Below are 24,577 nucleotides of genomic sequence, written 5' to 3' on the forward strand. Positions count from 1 at the left end.
AAGTATAAGGAACATATATGCTAGTTAGTCATATTTTCCTATCGGAAAAAAGCCGTGTTTAGTCTCTTGATTTCATATTTCAAAGAACTTAAAAAAAGCCCTCTGTTTCATTACTTGAAGTTAGGTGTAAAATACTCCCCTTTGACAGTTTTCGCGGAGCAAAATCTCACCTTAGAAAACACATAGCAAATGAAAAGAAAATCGAGGATTGTTATAAGCATATGCAGCCTCGAAACACAATATCAAACATCAAATAAAACGAGAAATGGAGGGTTGCGTATTTATGAAATTCCTCTTAAAATTCTACATTTACATGGATGGGGGTATCTTTTCTCTGTCATGTGCGGTGCACATGCTGTTTTCCGTCAAACAACCCCACCCCCAACACAACTACTCTCCATGAAAGCTCTCTAATGGTGCATCAACCGTTGCACACATTCGGGAGCCGTCGTCTACCTGCAATTGCAAACGTCTGGATCTTGATGTCGTGAGGGAGGTACGGTGGTTATGATGGCGGCGGCTGTGGTGGAGGTGGTTTTGGAGTCGACCTCACTCATGTACGAATCAAGGTTCACATAATTTAGAATCGAGTTTTGGGAGGTAAGCTGCCAACCCTCGAACCCCAGAACGAATTGGAGCCGGTTTAGATCTATTTTGTGCTGCCGACTTCCAAGCGACGCCGTTTCGGAGTTCGAGTGCTGGTTGGAGGTGAGGCCGACGATGCCGTTTCGGGGTAGAAATCGAGATTGTTGTTTTCTGATGACGAAGACGTCGGAGATGGTGTGAAGCTGGTTGAGTGAACATTTTTGTTTATTTTGGAGAAGATGGCTTTTTTGAAAAGGTCAAGGATTGAATTGAATTTTTTTTTAATATAGAATTTTGGGGTGAATCTGTAATTTTTGAAATTTATAATTAGTAGGGCATTTTGGTCCTTTCGGGTTTAAAATACACCCAGTCGCACAATCCGCATGTGGAGCACACGATAAGCTGGCAGGGCCCTTGTTGCCTTTGACTAATTTTCATACGGCGCTATTGCTAATTCTTTTAACATGAGGATTTTTTTAGCAATTTGAAATTATACAGGGGTGGTTTTTGCAAAAAAAAAAACATAATAGAATACAACCTGTTCATTAGAAAAGTTAATTAATGGGCGACATGGATTAATAAATAAATATTCCTTTGCACATGCTTCCAGAGCAATAACTTCAACAAACAATGCCTATGAAGAAATTTATTCAAAAAAAATCAGATGCTGACAGTGATTTGTCAAACAGAGAGAGAGAGAGTTGAAAGATGGCTTATGGTGCTGTTTCTTCTCTTGAGCTGACAATTGGCCGCCTTTTAAATTCATCACATATTCCGATTGTTCAAAATTCATCCCCACAAATCCTAAAACATCTGTATGAGAATATTCTTTCCTTAAAAGAAGATCTGGGAGAATTCGACAAATGGAGGAGCACCATTAACATGAAGATGGTAAAAACTTTGGAGGCGGAAATGATAGATGCAGTATACAGATTTGAAGATGTAATAGAATCTCATGTCTTAAATCAGTTCCACTCAACACAATCCGAAGAAGCTGGGAGTGATCATCCACCATTAACGGTATACTCAGCAGATGTGGAGGAAATAAAGCAAGATGTCGATTCCTTTATCCAAATGGTGAACATTATGAAGAGTGCCTACATTCATGAGTTACGCAACCCTTCTCCCGAATAAGAAGAAGAAGAAGATGATGATGATGTTGTCCCGACAATAACTGATTCTGGTGGAAATGAGTCTAACATGGTTGGATTGTCCGATCTATTTATGAGATTAAGAGATTGGCTTATTTCCCCACACTCTGAATTGATAGTTATGTCGCTCGATGGGATGGCTGGCATTGGTAAGACTACTATTGCCAAGAAACTATTTCAAGATCCGTTCATTGCGAGTCATTATAGCAGGCTTGTGTTCGTGACAATAGGCCCTAAATATCGATTAGCGGACATCTTGGTGGATATTCTCACACAATTGAATAATGCTGACATTGATGAAATAATATGGCTTACGAAAGGAGAAGAATTATTACATGAGCTGAAATGGAAGGTGTGCGAAAGTTTAAGTGAATTGAGATACTTGATCGTGTTGGATGATGTATGGTACACGGATCTCTGTTATGAGTTCGCCAACGTATTTCCAGACGACAAAAATGGAAGTGTAGCATTACTGACTACTAGGCTAACAGAAGTAAGTAAATGTGTCCACCCTTTGAATTCTCACAGACTACCCTTCCTTGATAAGAAAGAAAGTTGGGAACTTCTTCGTCACAAGGTGTTTGATGCAATGCCTTGCCCTCGTGAACTCGAGAAATCTGGAAAGAAGATTGCGGAGAATTGTGAAGGTCTTCCACTTACAATAGTTACAGTTGCCCACATCCTTTCCAAAACTGACAAGACTTCGGTGTACTGGAACCAGGTAGCTAATGATAAACAAAATTCGGTTTACAAGGATGCATATGATCAAATGTCCAATGTACTATATCCAAGCTATGACTATTTACCTCAACATTTGAAAGCATGCTTTCTCTACTTAGGAGCTTTCCCACAAGATTATATGGTGTGGAGGCGCCAACTGATCGACTTGTGGAGTGCTGAAGGATTTCTTAACCGAAAATCAACCATGACTTCAACTGATTATACGTTTGCTTATGTAGGAGCGCTTCTTTCAAATAATGTTATCATCTACAATGAAGAAAAGTTTATATATCACCTTCATTAATCATTTTGGTACTTGTGTAACAAAGAAGCTGCCAAGAATAAGTTTTTCGATGCATTCAATTGTCTTGCCGATGCTCTACCAAAAGAAGGTATAAACTACCAGCTGCGCCGATTGTGCATCCGAAATAATGTTCTACTTGCCATTGAAGATGCGCACGATTCAATTGCATCTGCTTCAACGGTACGCTCTCTCCTATGTACCGGTCCATATCATCAATATCCTGTACCATTTTGTTTGGAACAATTAAGGTTGCTCAGGGTATTGGAAGCTCTTTCTATTAAATCCTATGAGTTCCCAATGGAAGTGTTGAAACTATTGCAGCTAAGATACCTCGCCCTCACTTACGATGGAAACCTCCCTACTTTCATTTCCAAACTATTCAACCTTCAGTACTTGATTGTTCATCATCAGTACCGGATCGTAAAATCTGTTGGGAATCCATATTATCTGCCTATTGAGATATGGAATATGAAAGAATTGAAGTCTCTCGAGATCCGGGGAAGAGACCTACCACATCCTTGTGAAGGATCCCTCCTATCAAACCTCACAACTCTAACTGGTGTCGGTCCTCAAAGTTGTACCAAAGATGTGCTTGAAAAAATCCCTAATCTGAAGGAGTTAACAATCCAAATCGAACTAGTTCCGGTTGCTTCTAAGCCCTTCAGTTGCTTTGATCACATTTACAATCTGCATCAACTACAAGAATTAGAATGTGAAATTACAAATCCTATTTTCAAGACTGAGGTTGTTACCCGATTTGGTCCTCTTTCAGACTTGCCATCAAGTCTTACAAAGTTAACCTTGAGCGGCTTAGGATATCCGTGGGAAGAAATGAGAAAGATTTCTTCATTGCCAAATCTTACACATCTCGAACTGCAATGCTATGCCTTTCGAGGCCCGAAGTGGGAGGTTCACGACCACGAATTCCAAAAGCTTTCACATTTTCAAATTGAAGACACCGATCTGGTGCACTGGAAGTTTGTGACAACAAATTTCTGCTTCCCTGCTATTAAGGTTCTTGGCATCGAACATTGCTACAAGTTAAAAGAGATCCCTCTCACATTCGGTACATCTCTTGAAAATATTTATTTAGTTGACTGCAACCCTATGGTTGTGAATTGTGCAAACAGTTTAAAAGGGGAGTGGGACGACAAATATGGCGGTCATGGACGTCGATTATATGTTATTGTCCGTTCTTCATTGTACTGATGGGAACACCAGAATATTGATTCTTGAAAAGGTTAGTCATTCAATTTTTATTTCTATCTGAGGATGAATTTGTATCAAAAGGGTTGGAATTTGAGGTCTAACAGGCCGATAAGTTCGATTAATTTTTTTTTAAATATTTTTTATTACCAAAGATCTACTCAATTGTATGTATATGTATACATTCTCCTACAAAACAACTATAAATAGACAATACACATATATGGTTGATAACACGTGCATTGGGGTAATGTAAGTTGCGTTTGGATGAAACTGTTGGAATTATCAAAACAAGTGCATGTGTGTTTGTTAAGTGTATATTTTTACACTTTATCGTACCTTTTTATTTGGGCTTTTGGTGTGTTTTAATGATAATTGGTGCTTAAAAAGTTGATTTATTGTATTTTAGGTACAAATTGAAGAATTGGAAAAGTATGGGGTCAAAACTGCAATTTTGGCAAAAATATGGGTCAAAAGTGAAAATATCAAAATTCTGAAGAAACAAGGCTCGGACCCCGTCCCAGTTTTAGTGCAAATTATGGGACCCCCGTCCCATACCCCGAAGTTGCGCAGTAAAGGAATTTTAATTGCACAAGGAAACTGCCTTCTTCCCCAAGTTCTTCACCCTATATAAGACCAATCCAAGCACACAATTAGGGATCTTTTTACGCAATTTGGAGAGCAACAAAGCAATAACGAAGACGAAGAATTCGAAGACTCTAAGCATAGATTTATCGTCTATGATTTATTTTATTTGCGTTTTTGCTTTAATCATGAGTAGCTAAATTACTTGTTTCTAGGATTTTATTTGGAACCCTATGTGGGATTTATGAACCCAATTCTATGATTTTATGCAAGTTTTAATTCCGGATTATTTCTTCTACTTGTTTTATTAAGTTCATGAAACTGGCCACTTTATGCGCTTTTATGTTATTGTTAATCGCATGAATCGGAAGATCGGGTTAATAATTAGAACTGTGGTAGAAGAGCCTTTGTGGTATTAACATAGGAATATAGTTAATCTCTTAGGTAGCCATTATTGAGATTTTTGTTTAATGCTGTGTTCTAGAAGTAATATAGTGGACTAAAAGTCCGGATATCGAACCCACAGGGAATATTTAATTATCTAATCCTAGACGCTAAATTCTACCAATTATTATCAAGCCCACCCTACACAGTCGACTTTAGAGAGAATTAACTAAAATAAATTAAAAAACAAATTAAAACGACAAAGCAAGAAAGCAAATTAAACACGAAGATTTATCAGAGTAAACGAGCCTAGGATTTTATTCTTCCCCCTATGTGATTATTACTCCCCCAATTCCTTCAATTATGCAAGCGATTAACCCGGATTATTAACCTGAGATGCTAAAATAATCATAACCCGCTTCCGCGTGTATTACAATTCTAATACTCTAGATTCAATTACTATATTCCTATGCAATTAATTCTAGAACAAAGCATTAAGCAGAAATCTCAATAATGGCTACCTAAGAGATTAACTATATTCCTATGTTAATACCACAAAGGCTCTTCTACCACAGTTCTAATTATTAACCCGATCTTCCGATTCATGCGATTAACAATAACATAAAAGCGCATAAAGTGGCTAGTTTCATGAACTTAATAAAACAAGTAGAAGAAATAATCCGGAATTAAAACTTGCATAAAATCATAGAATTGGGTTCATAAATCCCACATAGGGTTCCAAATAAAATCCTAGAAACAAGTAATTTAGCTACTCATGATTAAAGCAAAAACGCAAATAAAATAAATCATAGACGATAAATCTATGCTTAGAGTCTTCGAATTCTTCGTCTTCGTTATTGCTTTGTTGCTCTCCAAATTGCGTAAAAAGATCCCTAATTGTGTGCTTGGATTGGTCTTATATAGGGTGAAGAACTTGGGGAAGAAGGCAGTTTCCTTGTGCAATTAAAATTCCTTTACTGCGCAACTTCGGGGTATGGGACGGGGGTCCCATAATTTGCACTAAAACTGGGACGGGGGTCCGAGCCTTGTTTCTTCAGAATTTTGATATTTTCACTTTTGACCCATATTTTTGCCAAAATTGCAGTTTTGACCCCATACTTTTCCAATTCTTCAATTTGTACCTAAAATACAATAAATCAACTTTTTAAGCACCAATTATCATTAAAACACACCAAAAGCCCAAATAAAAAGGTACGATAAAGTGTAAAAATATACACTTAACAGTGTTGCAGGTATCGGATCGTAAAAATATCTCGTATTGTTTTGCTCCATATCTCGTACCGTATCATTATTATCGTATCGTATCGTAAGATATATAACCAACTATTAAAATAGTAAAAAAATATATATATCTACATTATAAAAATATTATAAACATATAAAATTTATTATTTTTAAGTTAAACTACTCATTTCAAAATAGATTTAAATTCAAGTTTCAACATCTTATTATAAAATAGGACAAAAAATATAATTGTTCATCAAATAACATCATCTAAGGTGGTGTTTGTCTAGGCTTATAAGATATGTAAGAGCTTATAAGCTCTTCCTATGTGTTAGGTATTTGTTTTAAAAAAGATTTTAAAAATTCAAAATATAAGTTGTTGGAGTTTTTTAAAAAGTACATTTACCCCGCCTATTTAGTTAAGATAATAATAATGAGTAAAAATATCTTGTAACATTATTATCTAAACACTTGAAAAAATTAATTCTAAAAATAAAACGTAACAACTTATCAACTCTTAAAACAACTTATCAGATGTAAGAGTTTATCAGCTGTTTAAAATAAACTTTAGCGAAATGGGCCCTAAGTTCAAGTTCAAATACCTAATTTGTAAAAATATTCGAGCACTTATAATTTTAAAGATCAATGTCACTTAAACCGTCCTCATCCACCAATTTTAAACGATTGCCTTCATCATTATCAATCGCAAAATCCAGTCAAAAAACTCCTTGAATCGGTCTTGAATCGCAAAATTAAAATCGCAAGAATCTATAGAAATTGAGTTATGGTTGTGATATTGTAAGGATTGCTGAAAAGATTGAAGAGAAAAGTGTGAATTAAGGTTGAGATATTGAAGAAATTTGTTCAAATCCATTTTTCAGAGCAGCTGATTGCACTTTTTTTTTTTTTTTTTTTAATGAAATGCTAATGCTATTTACGGTCACAAAATTGATATTTGCGGTTTATAACAAAACCCCCAAAACTTTTAAAAATATCCAAAAACCCCCCAAAACTGCAAATAGCATAAAAAAAAAATTCGAAAATTCGAAATCAAGCTTGAAGAAGGGTTGGGCTTCGATTTTTTGATGTAATTCCGACTCTTTTATGTGTAATATGCATTGGGTAGGTCGATTACGGAACCAATGTCATGTTAAAAAGCCCTACAAATCGATTTGTAAGGCTTTTTTTTTCGCAAGAAAATGTGAACGCCTAAGATGAGCGCCCAAGGCGTGTTCGCTTCATGATCGATTGATCCTCTATTATTGAGTTTGACTACGTTTATTTTTATTTTTATTTTCTTTCTGAAATTTGCTTTTGACATCAATTTTATTTACAATTGTACTTTGATATTTACGCATGCAGTGTCTACCTTTTTGGTGTTGGAGTTGTTGTAATCATAGGTACGTTATTTTTTATAAATATTGCCAGTCTCAAGACGGTTAAGCACCATTATCAGGATGATGTACTTAATCAGCGAGAACATAAGAAATTTCTGTTATTAACATCTTTATTTTAATCTACATTTTTGTTATTCCTAGAAAATTTAGATTAAATACTAAGCAAGTCATCCTATATATTTATTTATTGCATAATATCAGATTTGCATTGTTTGGTAAGTATAACTGATAAGTTGTTCTCATTTTTTACATGACAAGGAATTCTAGTTATTAAAAAAGTGCATGTGTGTCGTATTGTGTTAATACGAAGCTTGCATATTGAGTTATAGTTAGACGGTGAAAGTTTTGGTTTTGAGTTCTCGTGTTTCGTATGTTGTTCAACTAATTCTCATCTTCAACTTTCGTGTGCAATACTCGACTCAACTTCCTTCTCGTCTTGTCTTGTTTGATGTTCATCCTAATATTTTAGTTAATAGACATTTTTTTTTTAGTTAGTCGATTGAGTTATTTGCTTAGTTGACTAAGGTTTTTTAGTTAGTTGCTAATTATTTGATTTAGCAGAATGCAACAGTAAGTTATATTTTCATTGGAAAAAAAAGGCGCAAGTCCCGACAATTTTGAGCAATAAATCTTTCTCGACGAAGAGTAATGGTAGGTGATCATTTGTTGAGCTCGATTCCATTACCTGAAGTTTAGGCGGAACAGTTTATTTGGTGGAAACGCATTTCTATTTTTTCCATTACTACCAGGAACATCCTCGAAACTTTGAAATATTTACGGAAATGACCCCGAAACGTTTCCGACAAGTGTCATTCGTCCTTTTGGTACTTGTGTAACAAAGAAGCTGCCAGGACCAAGTTGTTCTATGCCTTAAATTGCCATGGCGATACTCTACGGGAAGAAGGTATAGAAAGCCAACGCCGATTGTGCATCCGTAATAATGTTCTACTTGCCATCAAAGATGTGCACAACTCAATTGCATCTTATTCAAAGGTACGATCTCTCCTTTGTACTGGTTATTTTCATAAATATCCAGTACCGCTGTTTTTGGAACATTTGAGGTTGCTGAGGGTATTGGATGCTCTTTCTAGTAGATTCTATGAGTTCCCGATGGAAGTACTGAAACTAGTTCAATTAAGATACCTCGCCCTCCTTTATAGTGGAAACCTCCCTTCTTCCATTTACAAACTCTGGAACCTTCAGCACTTGATTGTATCTGCCTATTGAGATATGGAATATGAATGAATTGAAGTATCTTTACACCTGCGGAAGAGACCTACCACATCCTTGTTGTGAAGGATCTCTCCTACCAAACCTATTAAAACTAGGTGGTGTCGGTCCTCAAAGTTGTGCCAAATCTGTGCTCGAAAAAATCCCTAAATTGAAGGCGTTATCGATTGATATCGAGCTGGCTCCTGATGCTACAGAGCCCTTGACATGCTTTGATCACGTTTCCCATCTCCATCAACTACAAGAACTAAGATGTTACATTATGAATCCTACATTGAAGACAGAGGTTGTTACCCCACTTGTTCCTCTTTCAGACTTCCCATTAAGTCTTACAGCGTTAGTTTTGAGTGGCTTAGGATCTCCGTGGGAAGAAATGAGAAAGATTTCTTCATTGCCAAATCTTACACATCTCGAACTGAAATTCTATGCTTTTCGAGGCCCAAAATGGGAGGTTCGTGACAACGAATTCCAAAGTCTCTTATATCTTGAGATTGAAGACATCAATCTGGAGCAATGGACATTTCAAAATTGTCTATGCCTCCCTGTGATTCAGGGCCTTCACATCGCACATTGCTACAAGTTAAAAGAGATCCCTCTCACATTTGGTAAATCTCTTCTAAGCATTAAAATAGTCGAATGCAACCCTATGGCTGTGAAATGTGCAATCAAGTTAAAAGAGGAGTGGGACGACAAATATGCTGGTCGTGAACGTTTGTTAGAACTTGTTGTTCGTTCTTCACTGTAACAATGGGAACACCAAACCGTGAGTGACTCTACCATATCATTGATTCTTCAAAAGGTTAGTCGTTAAATTTTTATATCTATCGAAAATACTAATATTTTAGTCAATGCCCATTCAGGTAAAAGGAATTAAACAACCTTAAATTTTTTAGTATTAAATTTGAATTAACATATATATATTTTTTATTATAATTTCATCATACAGTGAATATTACCAAAGATATACTCAGTATATATGCATACATTCTCCTACAAAACAAGAGAAATAGACAATATAGATATATGGTTGATAACACATATAATAGGATCATATAAGTTGCGTTTGGATGAAACAGTTTGAATTTGCTACAACAGAGATAGATTTTATTATAGAGTAAATTACGAAAACTCCCTGAACTTAGGCTAAATAACGAAAAAAACCCACATATTCGTAATTACCAAAAACCCCTGAGGTTTGTTTCCGTCTTACACCAACCCTTTACAGTATGAGTTTTCACGTATTTTTTTTAATTCCAAGAAATAGACTTTACACAATTGCACATATTTTCTTTTATTTCTCACCTATTTAATAAAAGGTATAATAGATTGTACAAATTTTCTGTTAAAAAACTCGGTTAACAGTTAATCAGAATGGGATTTCGGTTATTACGGATAGGTGGTGGTGTTTTTCGTTATTTAGCCTAAGTTCAGGGAGGTTTTCGTAATTTACCCTTTATCATATTACAAATTAATTTATTTGATTACTGATTAATGAATTTGCTATTATGGATTAAAAAAAAAAATTAACATCCGAAATCATTGAACATTCTCCTTTATTACAGGTGTATCGTCTCGAGAGCCGTAGGCTGATTGATCACGAGAGAAATTACATCGACATTGTTTGCATCAAGAAATCGGAGGAACGTACTTTCAGTTTTGAGACGGACAAATCAAAGCGTGTTTGAATATTTTGTTAATGTTATTTGGTGTGTTTAATTTTTCTTGATTGATTTTTTATTACATCCTCATCAGTTATATGTTGTGAGGTTAAAATTAAGACTATTGCGCAATTAAGAAAGGTGCACGTGTGTCGCACATATTGTCGAATTTACAAATTTTACTCGTCTCTGCCAAAAAAGGTAAATCAAAGATAACTACATACATACGATAACCGAAGTATAAGGAACATATATGCTAGTTAGTCATATTTTCCTATCGGAAAAAACTCCGTGTTTAGTCTCTTGATTTCATATTTCAAAGAACTTAAAAAAAGCCCTCTGTTTCATTACTTGAAGTTAGGTGTAAAATACTCCCCTTTGACAGTTTTCGCGGAGCAAAATCTCACCTTAGAAAACACATAGCAAATGAAAAGAAAATCGAGGATTGTTATAAGCATATGCAGCCTCGAAACACAATATCAAACATCAAATAAAACGAGAAATGGAGGGTTGCGTATTTATGAAATTCCTCTTAAAATTCTACATTTACATGGATGGGGGTATCTTTTCTCTGTCATGTGCGGTGCACATGCTGTTTTCCGTCAAACAACCCCACCCCCAACACAACTACTCTCCATGAAAGCTCTCTAATGGTGCATCAACCGTTGCACACATTCGGGAGCCGTCGTCTACCTGCAATTGCAAACGTCTGGATCTTGATGTCGTGAGGGAGGTACGGTGGTTATGATGGCGGCGGCTGTGGTGGAGGTGGTTTTGGAGTCGACCTCACTCATGTACGAATCAAGGTTCACATAATTTAGAATCGAGTTTTGGGAGGTAAGCTGCCAACCCTCGAACCCCAGAACGAATTGGAGCCGGTTTAGATCTATTTTGTGCTGCCGACTTCCAAGCGACGCCGTTTCGGAGTTCGAGTGCTGGTTGGAGGTGAGGCCGACGATGCCGTTTCGGGGTAGAAATCGAGATTGTTGTTTTCTGATGACGAAGACGTCGGAGATGGTGTGAAGCTGGTTGAGTGAACATTTTTGTTTATTTTGGAGAAGATGGCTTTTTTGAAAAGGTCAAGGATTGAATTGAATTTTTTTGAATATAGAATTTTGGGGCGAATCTGTAATTTTTGAAATTTATAATTAGAAGGGCATTTTGGTCCTTTCGGGTTTAAAATACACCCAGTCGCACAATCCGCATGTGGAGCACACGATAAGCTGGCAGGGCCCTTGTTGCCTTTGACTAATTTTCATACGGGGCTATTGCTAATTCTTTTAACATGATGATTTTTAGCAATTTTAGATTATACAGGGGTGGTTTTTGCAAAAAAAAAAAAACATAATACAATACAACCTGTTCATTAGAAAAGTTAATAAATGGGCGACATGGATTAATAAATAAATATTCCTTTGCACATGCTTCCAGAGCAATAACTTCAACAAACAATGCCTATGAAGAAATTTATTCAAAAAAAAAAAAAAAACATAATAGAATACAACCTGTTCATTAGAAAAGTTAATTAATGGGCGACATGGATTAATAAATAAATATTCCTTTGCACATGCTTCCAGAGCAATAACTTCAACAAACAATGCCTATGAAGAAATTTATTCAAAAAAAATCAGATGCTGACAGTGATTTGTCAAACAGAGAGAGAGAGAGTTGAAAGATGGCTTATGGTGCTGTTTCTTCTCTTGAGCTGACAATTGGCCGCCTTTTAAATTCATCACATATTCCGATTGTTCAAAATTCATCCCCACAAATCCTAAAACATATGTATGAGAATATTCTTTCCTTAAAAGAAGATCTGGGAGAATTCGACAAATGGAGGAGCACCATTAATATGTATTGCAATGCTATGCCTTTCGAGGCCCGAAGTGGGAGGTTCATGACCACGAATTCCAAAAGCTTTCAAATTGAAGACACCGATCTGGTGCACTGGAAGTTTGTGACAACAAATTTCTGCTTCCCTGCTATTAAGGTTCTTGGCATCGAACATTGCTACAAGTTAAAAGAGATCTCTCTCACGTTCGGTACATCTCTTGAAAATATTTATTTAGTTGACTGCAACCCTATGGTTGTGAATTGGGCAAACAGTTTAAAAGGGGAGTGGGACGACAAATATGGCGGTCATGGACGTCGATTATACGTTATTGTTCGTTATTCATTGTACTGTACTGATGGGAACACCAGAATATTGATACTTGAAAAGGTTAGTCATTCAATTTTTATTTCTATCTGAGGGTGAATTTGTATCAAAAGGGTTCGAATTTGAGGTCTAACAGGCCGATAAGTTCGATTATTTTTTTTTAAATATTTTTTATTACCAAAGATCTACTCAATTGTATGTATATGCATACATTCTCCTACAAAATAACTATAAATAGACAATACACATATATGGTTGATAACACGTGTATTGGGATAATGTAAGTTGCGCTTGGATGAAACTGTTGGAATAACAAAACAAGTGCACGTCCGTTGCACGTATTATGTTAATACGAAGCTTGGATATTCATGAGTTATCGTTAGATGGTGAATGATTTGGTTTTGAGTTTTCTTGTATTCATATATTGTTCAAGTAATTCTCATCTTCAACTCGTGTGCAATACTCGACTCAATTTCCTTCTCGTCTTGTCTTGTTTGATGTTCATCCTAATATTTTAGTTAATAGACAGTTTTTTTTAGTTAGTCGATTGAGTTGTTTGCTTAGTCGACTAAGGTTTTTTAGTTAGTTGCTAATTATTTGATTTAGCAGAATGCAACAGTAAGTTATATTTTCATCGGAAAAAAAAAGGCGCAAGTCCCGACAATTGTGAGCAATAAATCTTTCTCGACGAAGAGTAATGGTAGGTGATCATTTGTTGAGTCTCTCGATTTCATTATCTGAAATTAGGCGGAACAGTTTATTTGGTGATTTTATGACAATTATAAAACTTTAGGCTTTACCTTAGGATTTTTTCGTAATTTGCCCTACTTTTTTTCTTGGGTGCAAAATGTCAATATGGATTGAGTATAGGTACTTGAGTAATTACAAGGAGCTAATTGCATAGAACCCCCTATGCAATTTTATTTTTTATTTTTTTGGGTAAAATTCATTTTGCACCCCTGTACTATGCGAAATGTATCATTTACCCCCCTGAAGTATAGAAAACATCAAACACCCCCCTGCCGTTAGTTTTTTTTTTCTAATTCCGTTAGTCAAACCCTTTGACCGACTATTGCAAAGAAATGTTGGCTTTTTTATTTTATTAATGAAAATACCCAAAAAAATTCTATATATAGGATGCTTCGTTTTGACAAATGTCCACCGGATTTTTCACCTTTTTCAGCCCTTTTTTTCACTTTATTCAATCATTTACTTAACATTTTCAGCCATTTTTCTTATAAAAAAGCTGAATAGTCGAATAAATAAGAATGAAGCTTTGCAGATTATGAATGTAAACCAACAAAAAGGAAAACTAAAAGCCCTGAAATCTAAAAGAAACCCTAAAATTGGAATAAAACCATATGAAAGAATTGCGAATTAAAAACAAAGATTTTCATATTATAATGGAAAAATCCTCGAAAAGGAAAACCAAAAATAAAATCAAATTCTAAAATCGACAAAAAACCCTAATTTGAACGAACACTAGAAATCGTCAACAATCCACAAAAAATATGCCTAGAAAAAATTAGGAATTATATCAAACATAAAAACAGAGTAAAAGAGTCATTGCACACTCAAAATTTAACACTGTTAAAAATTTGACCATTGACCGTTAAAAATAGAGGGTGTTTGATGTTTTCTATACATTAGGGGATAAATGATACATTTTACATAGTACATGGTGCAAAATGAATTTTACCCTATTTTTTTTTAGATGACCTCCTATGTAATTTCGAATCATCAAAAAAACCCTTTGCCTTAAAAAAAATTAGCAAAGACCTCCCAATATATTATGGCTATTTACCTATGTAAGTTCAGGTGGTTTAATGCTATTTACCTAATTTTATTTGGCCTCTTTTGTATTGTTGGAAAAATATGACAAGAGAAAACAAAAAAAAAAAAAAAAACTGAATTTCTCATGTGGGTTTCCGGATGATTTGGAGGAGGATGAGGGAAGAGGCCATTGATTTGGAGTTAGGAGGCCCGGCCTCTCTCTCTCTCCCTCTCTCTCTCTCTCTCTCACACACACACACACACAAAAATGCATTTCATTTTTGGCTTTGATTGAATTTTAGCTTCCCTTTTGCTTGTTGATTTGCAATGGATTATTTGATGGTGGGGGAGACTTTTGGTGGTTGTAGGTGTGGTGGAGAAGAGATATCTGGTTTTGGGTGATTTGGGAAGATGGCTTTTTAGAAAATATTGGGGATTGAATTGAAAAGTTTGAGAACTTCATTTTAATTTGGGCCTTATTAGAATTATGGGGTGAATTTAGAATTTTTCAAATTTCTAATTTAAAGGGTATTTGAGTCTTTTCGCGTCAAAAAACACAATCATTCGCACATTTCACGCGTGCTACACATGTTCGGCTCGCAGGTGTGTTATTGCCTTTAACTAATTTTCATAAGGAGGTGTTTGCTAATTTTTTTTGAAATAAGTGTTTTTTCAGCAATTCAAAATTACATAGGGATAATTTTTGCAAAAACCCCTAATTATAAGTGATGATATATGAAACTAAAGTTGATATATATAAGAAGGGAAAATTACATTTTCACCCCTTAAGTTTGCACTAATTTCACATTTGGTCCCCATGTTCACAAAAAACACAGTTGGTCCTTTATGTTTCAATAATTTAACATTTTTGGTCATTTCCATCAATTTACCGTTAATTCGTCAGTTAAGTAATGAGGGGCACACGCTTGATTCCGTTAGTACTAACCGAAAATTGACGAAAAAGAATAAAAGTGTTGAATTTTTGAAACATGAGAGACCAAATAGGGTTTTTGTGAACACGAGGGACTAAACGTGAAATCAATGCAAAATTAAGAGATGAAACTGTATTTATCCTAAGTAAGAATGAAGCACTTGCTGAACCAATTAATCTTAATTATTGTCCGAAAATTAATGCTTAACTTGCAGTGAGGCAAATGATTTCACCAACAGCTTAATCATCTCGAGAACTGGTTTGTATTTGTATGTATATAAACCGCGCATTCAAGAAATGGACTTTGACTTAATCTCCTTGGATAGTAACAAAGAGAATAATACAACTTTGGCATTCAGCATTGTTTCCATCTTGGATTTGGAGAAACGTATTTTCAGTTCTGGGACCGACAAATAAACGTCATTTGATATTTAGTTATTTGTCATTTATTATTATTATTTTATTTTATTATGTTCATCTTCACTAGTTATATGTTGTGAGGTTTAAAATTAAGACTTTTATGCAATCTTTACATATAAAAGAAAGGTTTTCCCCGAAACCCTAGTGGCAGTTTTCGTAAAAAAAATTGTAGACCTAGGGGCTTTTACGTCCGTTCATGTTTGTAACACCCCGCGTTTTCGGTAAAATAATTTTACCACCTTTATGTGCATATTTGTGAAATTAGAATTTATAATAATTCTTGCATGGTTAGTATTTACGTGAATTAGGTAATTATGTGAAATATATGAATTATGTGATTATGTGAATTATGTGATTAGGAAATATTTCGAGATATTATGTCGAAATAAATTATTTTTCATAAACTAGGATTTTATTCTTGCACATGAATTTAAATGAGCATTTCATCATATTTATGCATGCACAAAATTTTAGAAAATAAATTTTATCATGCATTTTAGGATTTTTAATTAATGTAGAAAATTAGAAAATCCTCCCCACATTTTCTTGAATTTTCGGAAATCACACACACACACACATGATTTAAAAATTGCATATTAATTAGTAGTAGACATGCATTGGTGTGGTTGTACTTTGTGCACGGAAAGAAATACCCAAGCCTAGCCCCCTACTCTATAGACTAGGTATGCTTTTCCACTCCCACACACAACTTTAAGGCCAAAAGTCTTTCTTTCTTCTTCCTCTCCCCTTCATTTTTTCGGTAGCCATATCACCACCACCATAGCCACCACCTTCTCAAGCTTGAACCACCCAAGAACCACCACCACTTCAACTTTCGAAAATTTCAAAATCACCCCGACAAAAAGATGTATTTTCCTTTCTTCTCCATTGGCTTTGAACTCTCCAAAAACTTTATAAATACATCCAATGCCCAAGATCAAAATACACTCTCCAGCTCCAATCTCACTATCTATAAGTTTCAGGTCTCCTATTTCAACAAAAGGAGAATTTTAGGAGAATTATCTATAAGCTTCTTCTTCCTCTTCTTTTCTTTTTTCTTTTCGAAAAGAGCTTATCTCTTCTTCATCCAAGTTCTTCTTGTTCTTCTTGTTCTTTTCTTAATACATAATCTAACTCTTAATCTCTTGTTGTATTAGAGAGAAAATTAAAGAGCTAACAAATCCTTCCCCTAAAGAGAGAGGTGAGAATTCTTGATTCTTGCTCAAACATGCAACACCACTAGTATTTTCGGTTTTTATGTGTTTTTATTGTTTATTCTTGCATATTATGTGATTATATGGCTTAGATGATGATTGCATGTAGTATTTTGAAAAGATAACTTTGTTCTTGAAGTTTTATGTGTTTTTTGAAAATTTGGGGAAAAATACTTAAATTTCTTATTTGACTTAATTAGTGCCTTGCATGTGTTTATTTCGTGTTTGATTGTTGATTTGTGGAAAGAAAATGAATTTTGGCCTAGCCATGAAACTTTCGGAAATTTGGGGAAAAAATTTTAAATTGCTTATTTGGCTTAATTAGTGCCTTGCATGTGTTAATCTAGTGTTTGATTGTTGATTTGTGAAAAGAAAATGAATTTTTGGCCTAGCCATGAAACTTTCGGATTTTTGGGGAAAAATGCTTAAATTGCTTATTTGGCTTAATTAGTGCCTTGCATGTGTTAATCTAGTGTTTGATTGTTGATTTGTGAAAAGAAATTGATTTTTTGACTTAGCTAAGGAACTTTCGAATTTTTGAGGTAAAATGCTTAAAATTGCTTATTTGGTTTATTTCATATTTTGCATGTGTTGATCTTGTGTTGATTGTTGTTTTAAGGCCTTGCATGTTAAGATTGGTGATTGATTGTTGATCTAAGGTCTTGCATGTTAAGATCTAGTGATTGATGGTTGATCTAAAGTCTTGCATGTTAAGATCTAGTGTTTTCTATGTAAAATGATGAAAAAACCAAGAATTTGTGCTAACTTGATTTAAAATACTCTTGCATGTGAAGATCTAGTGTATTTACTTGAATAAATGTAAAGATGGAAGTCTTGAATTTTATTCTTGTAAAAATGCTAGATTTAGTGAACTTTTGATGTTAGATTGTCTTTGTATGTTAAGATTTCGGTTACTTTATGTTTTTATGGCTAAATGATTTTGTGAAACTTTATGTGTATTTTCTATGTGCTCTTGCTTGCTTATGTGAATCATTGGGTGTGAGGATGAGAGAAGGGTAAGTAGAAGGGTGCATGTGTGGGTGCATTAGTGTCATGAAATTTTAAAAGATAAAACTATGATGAAAAGTCTTTCGAGGTTACGGTAAATTTCCCGGGTACGGCGAGTCGGTACCGTAGGGCCTAGGGGTGGTTTGATCCCACGTAGATAGACATGATTCGAAATATATGAGGTTATTTACCGGTAACTTAGATTGACTCTTCCGAGGGATTCCCGATGATTTTTCATGTCATGCATGTTGTATTATGGTGTTGAGGATATAGATGGGAAAATCTCATTCTATGGTCTTGGGATCGTAGGGTTATAAAGGTGGGAAATTCTCATTCTATAATCTTCAATACGTGTCATGGCATAGGGTTATAAAGGTGGGATATTCTCACTCTATGGTCTTGGGATCATAGGGTTATAAAAGTGGGAATTATCTCACTCTATGCGTGTGACAATTATGTGATGAAGAACTCCGACAAAAAAGGGAAGTATATGATTGTTTTACTTTATGTTTCATGTTCATGTATAACATATATGTATGTATATATATAGATATATGTATGCTCTATGTGTTATGTGTATTCGATAATACTTCAAGATTCTCATTGAGTCCTCAAAGGCTCATATAGGTGTTGTATGTTTGTAGGTATACCCGATTTGGAGCTCGAGGAGTGAAGTTGGGAATCGAGCTCGAAAATCGGAAGGAGATCGTATGGAGGGGTTGTGGATTGTGTTGGCTCTTAATTTAGTTATGTGGTTCTATTTGTATAATATGCTTGTAAAAACTTTTGATACGGTTTTAGGTATTTTCTACCGCTCGCTTCCTCCGATCGGTGGGAATTATTGAAAGACGATATGTGTAATAGTAATTAGGATTACCCTCTTTTGGATAATTAATCGGTAATCCGTAGGCTTTTGTAAGCGAAAGCAAATTTTCACTATCTATGTGCATGCATGCTTTTCGGCTAGTAACTTCTTTATGTTTTGTCTCGATGTTTGCAAATTATTTTCATATAGGTTCTCTGCTCAGAAAATCATGAAATTTTAGGATTCTCTGCATCTTTCTGTTCTCATGATATTGATAAGTCTTTTGCATTATTTGGGTAAGTATTCAATTAGTTATGATTTATTTCTCACTACTGCATTGAAACAGGGTTATTCGGGTGTTTTCTGGTATAACTGGAGTTTTACTCACTCAAATTCCTTGTTTCCACTTGGAAAATGTTTTAAACTTATTTTTATGCCTTGGGGTAAAATTTCGTAGTTTTGGGTCAGTGAGGAATATAATTTATCATGAATTTTCAAAACTCCCTCCCCTGTTCTGGATTTTAAACCGAGTGACTGTGCCATTTTATTTATTTCTCCTAAATGGCCATGCATATTCTAAAACTGTTTTAACCGAGTGATCTAGACCCATGTTAGATGGTATGGTATTATTTTGGGGTCATTCGCATGATTAGTTCAAGAGGAATTAATTTTTAAAGCTTCTGCATTTAATCTGTCCGAACCTGCATTAAGTCCATCATGCCTAGTTACTTTCTAGTCTTGCATGTAGCATGCTTTGGTGTTAATTGGTTGATTAGGGTTTAGTATAGTGTGACCTCTCTCCCTCTGATTTAAAAAGAAATTTTTTTACGTAAATTTATATCCACAAAAATCATTTTTAAAAGTCTTCCGCTGAGATTACATATAATAAGAGTAATCGAGAGAGGGGTGTCACAATATTGATCGGTTTTTCGTTTTTTCCTTTTATAAAAATAGTTTCGCAATGAACAAACAGGACAAGCCTCTATTTTTTTCTCTCTAAATCAAACAATCTCTGTTTGTTTATCCTTCATATTTTTTTTTTTTTTTATTAAATTCATTTTTGATGAAGCAGTTTGGGAATGAGACTGCTGGAGTGAAGTTCTGCATGGATCCTAACAATCTCTACAACCTGCATTCGTTCAAGCACTCAATAAAGGCCGAACTGCACAGTCATATTTATTTATACTGAAATGCTATTCATAGTGCAATTTTTACTGCTTTGCAGTGCAATTTATTTCATTTGTAACTTTTCTAAAAAAAACAAATTCGCTCGCTATTTCATGTATTATTACACGAAATTCACTCAATAATTTCGTGTATTTTTACACGAAATATAAGTGTTTATTGTTATAGAACACGAAGGACGAAACTGTTAGATTGAAAAAAATCGTGTATTTCGTGTAATAATACACGAAATTGTACATCATATTTCGTGGAGTTTTCCACGAAATTGTAGATCATATTTCGTAGATTTTTCCACGAAATATAATGTAATGTTTCGTGAAATTCAGTACGAAATCACTATTTGATTTGTTTTTTAATTAACCAATTTATTTCAGACACTCAAATTGACCTAAAAATTCAAATACAAATACAAATTGAACTAGAATTCAAATACAACTAGAAATTGATCTAAATTTCAAACACAAAATTAACCTAAAAATTCAAATACAAATACAAATTGAACTAGAATTCAAATACAACTAGAAATTGATCTAAATTTCAAACACAAAATTAGCCTAAAAATTCAAATACAAATACAAATTGAACTAGAATTCAAATACAACTACAAATTGTATATTTTAATGAGTAGCTGGGATTCAGATTATTATTTAAGATGGGAACAATGATTTTTGTTTTTCAGTTTTTAGTAAATAGGGATTTTGTTTCATTGTCTCAACATGGAATTGGTTGCTTCGTTTGAATTTATAAAAAATAAAAAAGGATCTTGGTATGTACAAAAAAACATAATTTATGGCTGAATTGTCATAAATTAATAAGCTAACTATTAAAAAATGTATGTACAAATTCAATTCAATGGAATCAAAAGAAAGGTTTTTCCCGAAACCCTAGAAGCAATTTTGTAAAATGTTTGTAACCCTAGGTTTATTTTTGTCAATTTACTTTCAAGTTAATATATTTTCTTTTTTTCTTTTCTCCCGACATTTTGTTACGTGGTAATTTGAGTAAAGAAACATAGTTCGAGAATTAAGAAAAAATCGAGAGATATGAATTAGGAGAATTATAATTAGGAGAAGAATTAGAGACGAGAATTAAGAGATGACAAAGGGAGATTAATTGATTCTTAAACTTCATAATACGTAACATTCTAATTACCCTATTTATAATACTCATAAATAATAATTAACTACCACCCCACTAACCCCTTAACCACACTAACCCACTAATGTAATTCATGCCCACTAATAAAAAACTATCCACTAACATATAATTTGACTAATTCTAATTAAATTAAATAATAAAACATATCATTCCCGTCCGCTCAAAATATCCTTGTCCTCAAGGATATAGTCTTGATACGTGTATGGGATCATTTTGTGAATTCAGTTGATCGGGTGATCCATCACATATTTGAGAGAGTTGTTCGAACTCTTCATGGTAAATGGCATCAATGAGTGTTTGTTTCATGAAACGAGTGAGGGCTTCAGAAGGATCGTCAAATTCGGTAGGACTAAAACGGTAGAGCAACGCCTTAGTAAAATATTCCCCGGCCGACGAGCCCTTGAACCCAATTAACCGGCGATTCCGTTCCAAAGTGAGTCCTTCCAAACGAAATGAATCGAGGTGCACCTGCTGATTTTGGGCAATACTTTGAAATTCAAAATATTGCTTGGCTTGGAAAATCCATTCCGTTGCGTTATCTGTGGCGACTTTTGGAATTTGTTGTTTGAGGTTTGTATTTGGGGCAGGGTATGGAGTTGAGTGTGTTGTAGGTATATTTATTTTTTGCTTGACCGGTAGTGGTGTTTCTCCCACAACAAAGGAGTTGACATCATTTTCGGCTTTGGAGGAGGCTCTTAGAGCTCGAAGTTCGGTGAGAACAACTTGGAGGGTGTTGTGTATTTTGTCGAAATTTGATTCGTGTCGAGCTAGGGTTTCAATAACCTCAGCACGAAACTCAGCATCTGATTGGTTACGTGCCTCCATGGAACGTAACGGCTCTGATACCATTGTTACGTGGTAATTTGAGTAAAGAAACATAGTTCGAGAATTAAGAAGAAATCGAGAGATATGAATTAGGAGAATTATAATTAGGAGAAGAATTAGAGACGAGAATTAAGAGATGACAAAGGGAGATTAATTGATTCTTAAACTTCATAATACGTAACATTCTAATTACCCTATTTATAATACTCATAAATAATAATTAACTACCACCCCACTAACCCCTTAACCACACTAACCCACTAATGTAATTCATGCCCACTAATAAAAAACTATCCACTAACATATAATTTGACTAATTCTAATTAAATTAAATAATAAAACATATCACATTTTTCTACAAATTCTCACTTTCTCTAAACCGATGAAGAAAAACCGTCCTGAATCCCCTAACTTCTAATTTGATGTATGAATTTATGCACTGAATTATTGGTTTATTTTAATTTTTATTGAATTTTCTGGTAACACGTGAGACTTTCGATGTATTACAATCCACTTGATTGTATAATTTTTTTTACTCTCTGAATACATCATATTTGATATGGAAATTGTGTTATTTTACTGGTTTGTCCATCAGCACCTATTGTTTCTATTTATAGCTTTACATCTTAATATATGGTTTTGTAGATTTTGATTTTAGGCACGATGACTTTGTTGAGCTACCAGGTTTCTTGGCTGATTTTTTGTATATCTACATACATACATATATGTTGTTGTTATTTGTGCACCCTGTAAGAGTTTTTTGATGATCCTTTTGTTGCTCTCTGTTAGAGCATATAATTAAAGGAAATTGTTTTGGTTTTTCGGTAAGCGGTAATGCGCCTATAAATGTATTGCACTTTTGCAGCCTGTCTATTTTTTCTGCATGATAAATTTTTTATTTGTGATTTTTCTGTAATTCTGTTGATATCCAATTTATAATAAAATAAAATAAAAAAACAAAGAAATCACTATGGGTTGAGGGATTGGGTGAAAAATAATAGATATTTCCACTGTTGTTTAATTGATTCCATACTTGTGCTGAAATTTATTCACTATGTTTTTTTTTATTTAATTTGTCCATTCCATGTTTATTGGAAATGTGATTCCATTTATGTGCAGTATTTAAGTTTGATTCCGAAACCTCTTATGTGAACGATATGTAGCTGCATACATCTTGCAACGCATCCAAGGTGAGATGGTCGTATTGACTCAAGATGAAGCACTTTATAGCCAGTAATATTTAGAATTGCCAAAATTATCATCGATTGTCTTATGATCTTTTCAAAGCTTTTGTTCTTTCCTTATAGAAATTGCTTCGTGATCGATTGATCCTCTATTATGGAGTTTCACTACGTTTGTTTTGTATTTTTTTTTTCTTTCTGAAATTTGCTTTTGACATCAATTTTATTTACAATTGTACTTTGATATTTACGCATGCAGTGTCTACCTTTATGGTGTTGGAGTTGTTGTAATCATAGGTACGTTCTTTTTTATAAATATTGCCAGTCTCAAGACTGTTAAGTACCATTATCAGGATGATGTACTTAATCAGCGAGAACATAAGAAATTTCTGTTATTAACATCTTTATTTTAATCAACATTTTTGTTATTCCTAGAAAATTTAGATTAAATACTAAGCAAGTCATCCTATATATTTATTTATTGCATAATATCAGATTTGCATTGTTTGGTAAGTATAACTGATAAGTTGTTCTCATTTTTTACATGACAAGGAATTCTAGTTATTAAAAAAGTGTGTGTGTGTCGTATTGTGTTAATACGAAGCTTGCATATTGAGTTATAGTTAGACGGTGAAAGTTTTGGTTTTGAGTTCTCGTGTTTCGTATGTTGTTCAACTAATTCTCATCTTCAACTTTCGTGTGCAATACTCGACTCAACTTCCTTCTCGTCTTGTCTTGTTTGATGTTCATCCTAATATTTTAGTTAATAGACAGTTTTTTTTTTAGTTAGTGGATTGAGTTATTTGCTTAGTCGACTAAGGTTTTTTAGTTAGTTGCTAATTATTTGATTTAGCAGAATGCAATAGTAAGTTATATTTTCATTGGAAAAAAAAGGCGCAAGTCCCGACAATTTTGAGCAGTAAATCTTTCTCGACGAAGAGTAATGGTAGGTGATCATTTGTTGAGCTCGATTCCATTACCTGAAGTTTAGGCGGAACAGTTCATTTGATGGAAACACATTTCTATTTTTTCCATTATTACCAGGAACATCCTCAAAACTTTTAAATATTTACGGAAATGACCCCGAAACGTTTCCGACAAGTGTCATGGTGTTTCGATTTCCGAAATGCGAAAACGCGTTTACCGAAGTTTCCGTGCACCATAGCGTTTCATTTATGGGATTTTATAATTTGTGGGATGAAATTGTAAGATTAAAGTGAAATTGAGGCTGAATCAAAAAAAGAAGTAAAAAAAGGGTTGAATGTGTTATTTTAGAAGGCTCACGTACTCCACACGTGACTTAATCGGCTCCCAAATTGGTCTATATATAGAGGGCAAATTACCAAAACCCCCCTGAGGCAAGCCTAAATAACGAAAATCCCCCCACGTTCTCGTAATTACGAAAACCCCCCTTGACTAACGGTTGACCGAATTTTTTTAACCGAAAACGTGAAATG

At 34.3% G+C, this 24,577-nt stretch overlaps 2 protein-coding genes and 1 long non-coding RNA gene across 3 annotated transcripts; all 3 read left to right on the forward strand.

The window, feature by feature from the left end:
- The first annotated feature begins 1,248 nt into the window (after positions 1 to 1,248).
- Positions 1,249 to 23,370, forward strand: LOC105950401 (putative late blight resistance protein homolog R1B-13). The gene is made up of 3 exons (XM_088817077.1): positions 1,249 to 3,741; positions 12,417 to 12,683; positions 23,059 to 23,370. The coding sequence occupies exons 1-3, from the start codon at positions 3,058 to 3,060 to the stop codon at positions 23,089 to 23,091; spliced, it is 984 nt and encodes a 327-aa protein (XP_088673203.1). The 5' UTR covers positions 1,249 to 3,057; the 3' UTR covers positions 23,092 to 23,370.
- Positions 1,786 to 4,200, forward strand: LOC105971067 (putative late blight resistance protein homolog R1A-10). Its single transcript, XM_088817078.1, has one exon. It carries the CDS (start codon positions 1,786 to 1,788, stop codon positions 2,758 to 2,760), a length of 975 nt encoding a protein of 324 aa, XP_088673204.1. The 3' UTR covers positions 2,761 to 4,200.
- On the forward strand, positions 8,867 to 10,634 carry LOC105971071 (uncharacterized). Its single transcript, XR_016030929.1, has 2 exons — positions 8,867 to 9,606; positions 10,370 to 10,634. It is a non-coding gene; the product is annotated as an uncharacterized LOC105971071 (long non-coding RNA).
- Positions 23,371 to 24,577: the final 1,207 nt, after the last annotated feature.

The sequence above is a fragment of the Erythranthe guttata genome, chromosome 4 (assembly GCF_056151865.1).
Source record: "Erythranthe guttata isolate IM_541 chromosome 4, IM_541, whole genome shotgun sequence".
Taxonomy (NCBI): Eukaryota; Viridiplantae; Streptophyta; class Magnoliopsida; order Lamiales; family Phrymaceae; genus Erythranthe; species Erythranthe guttata.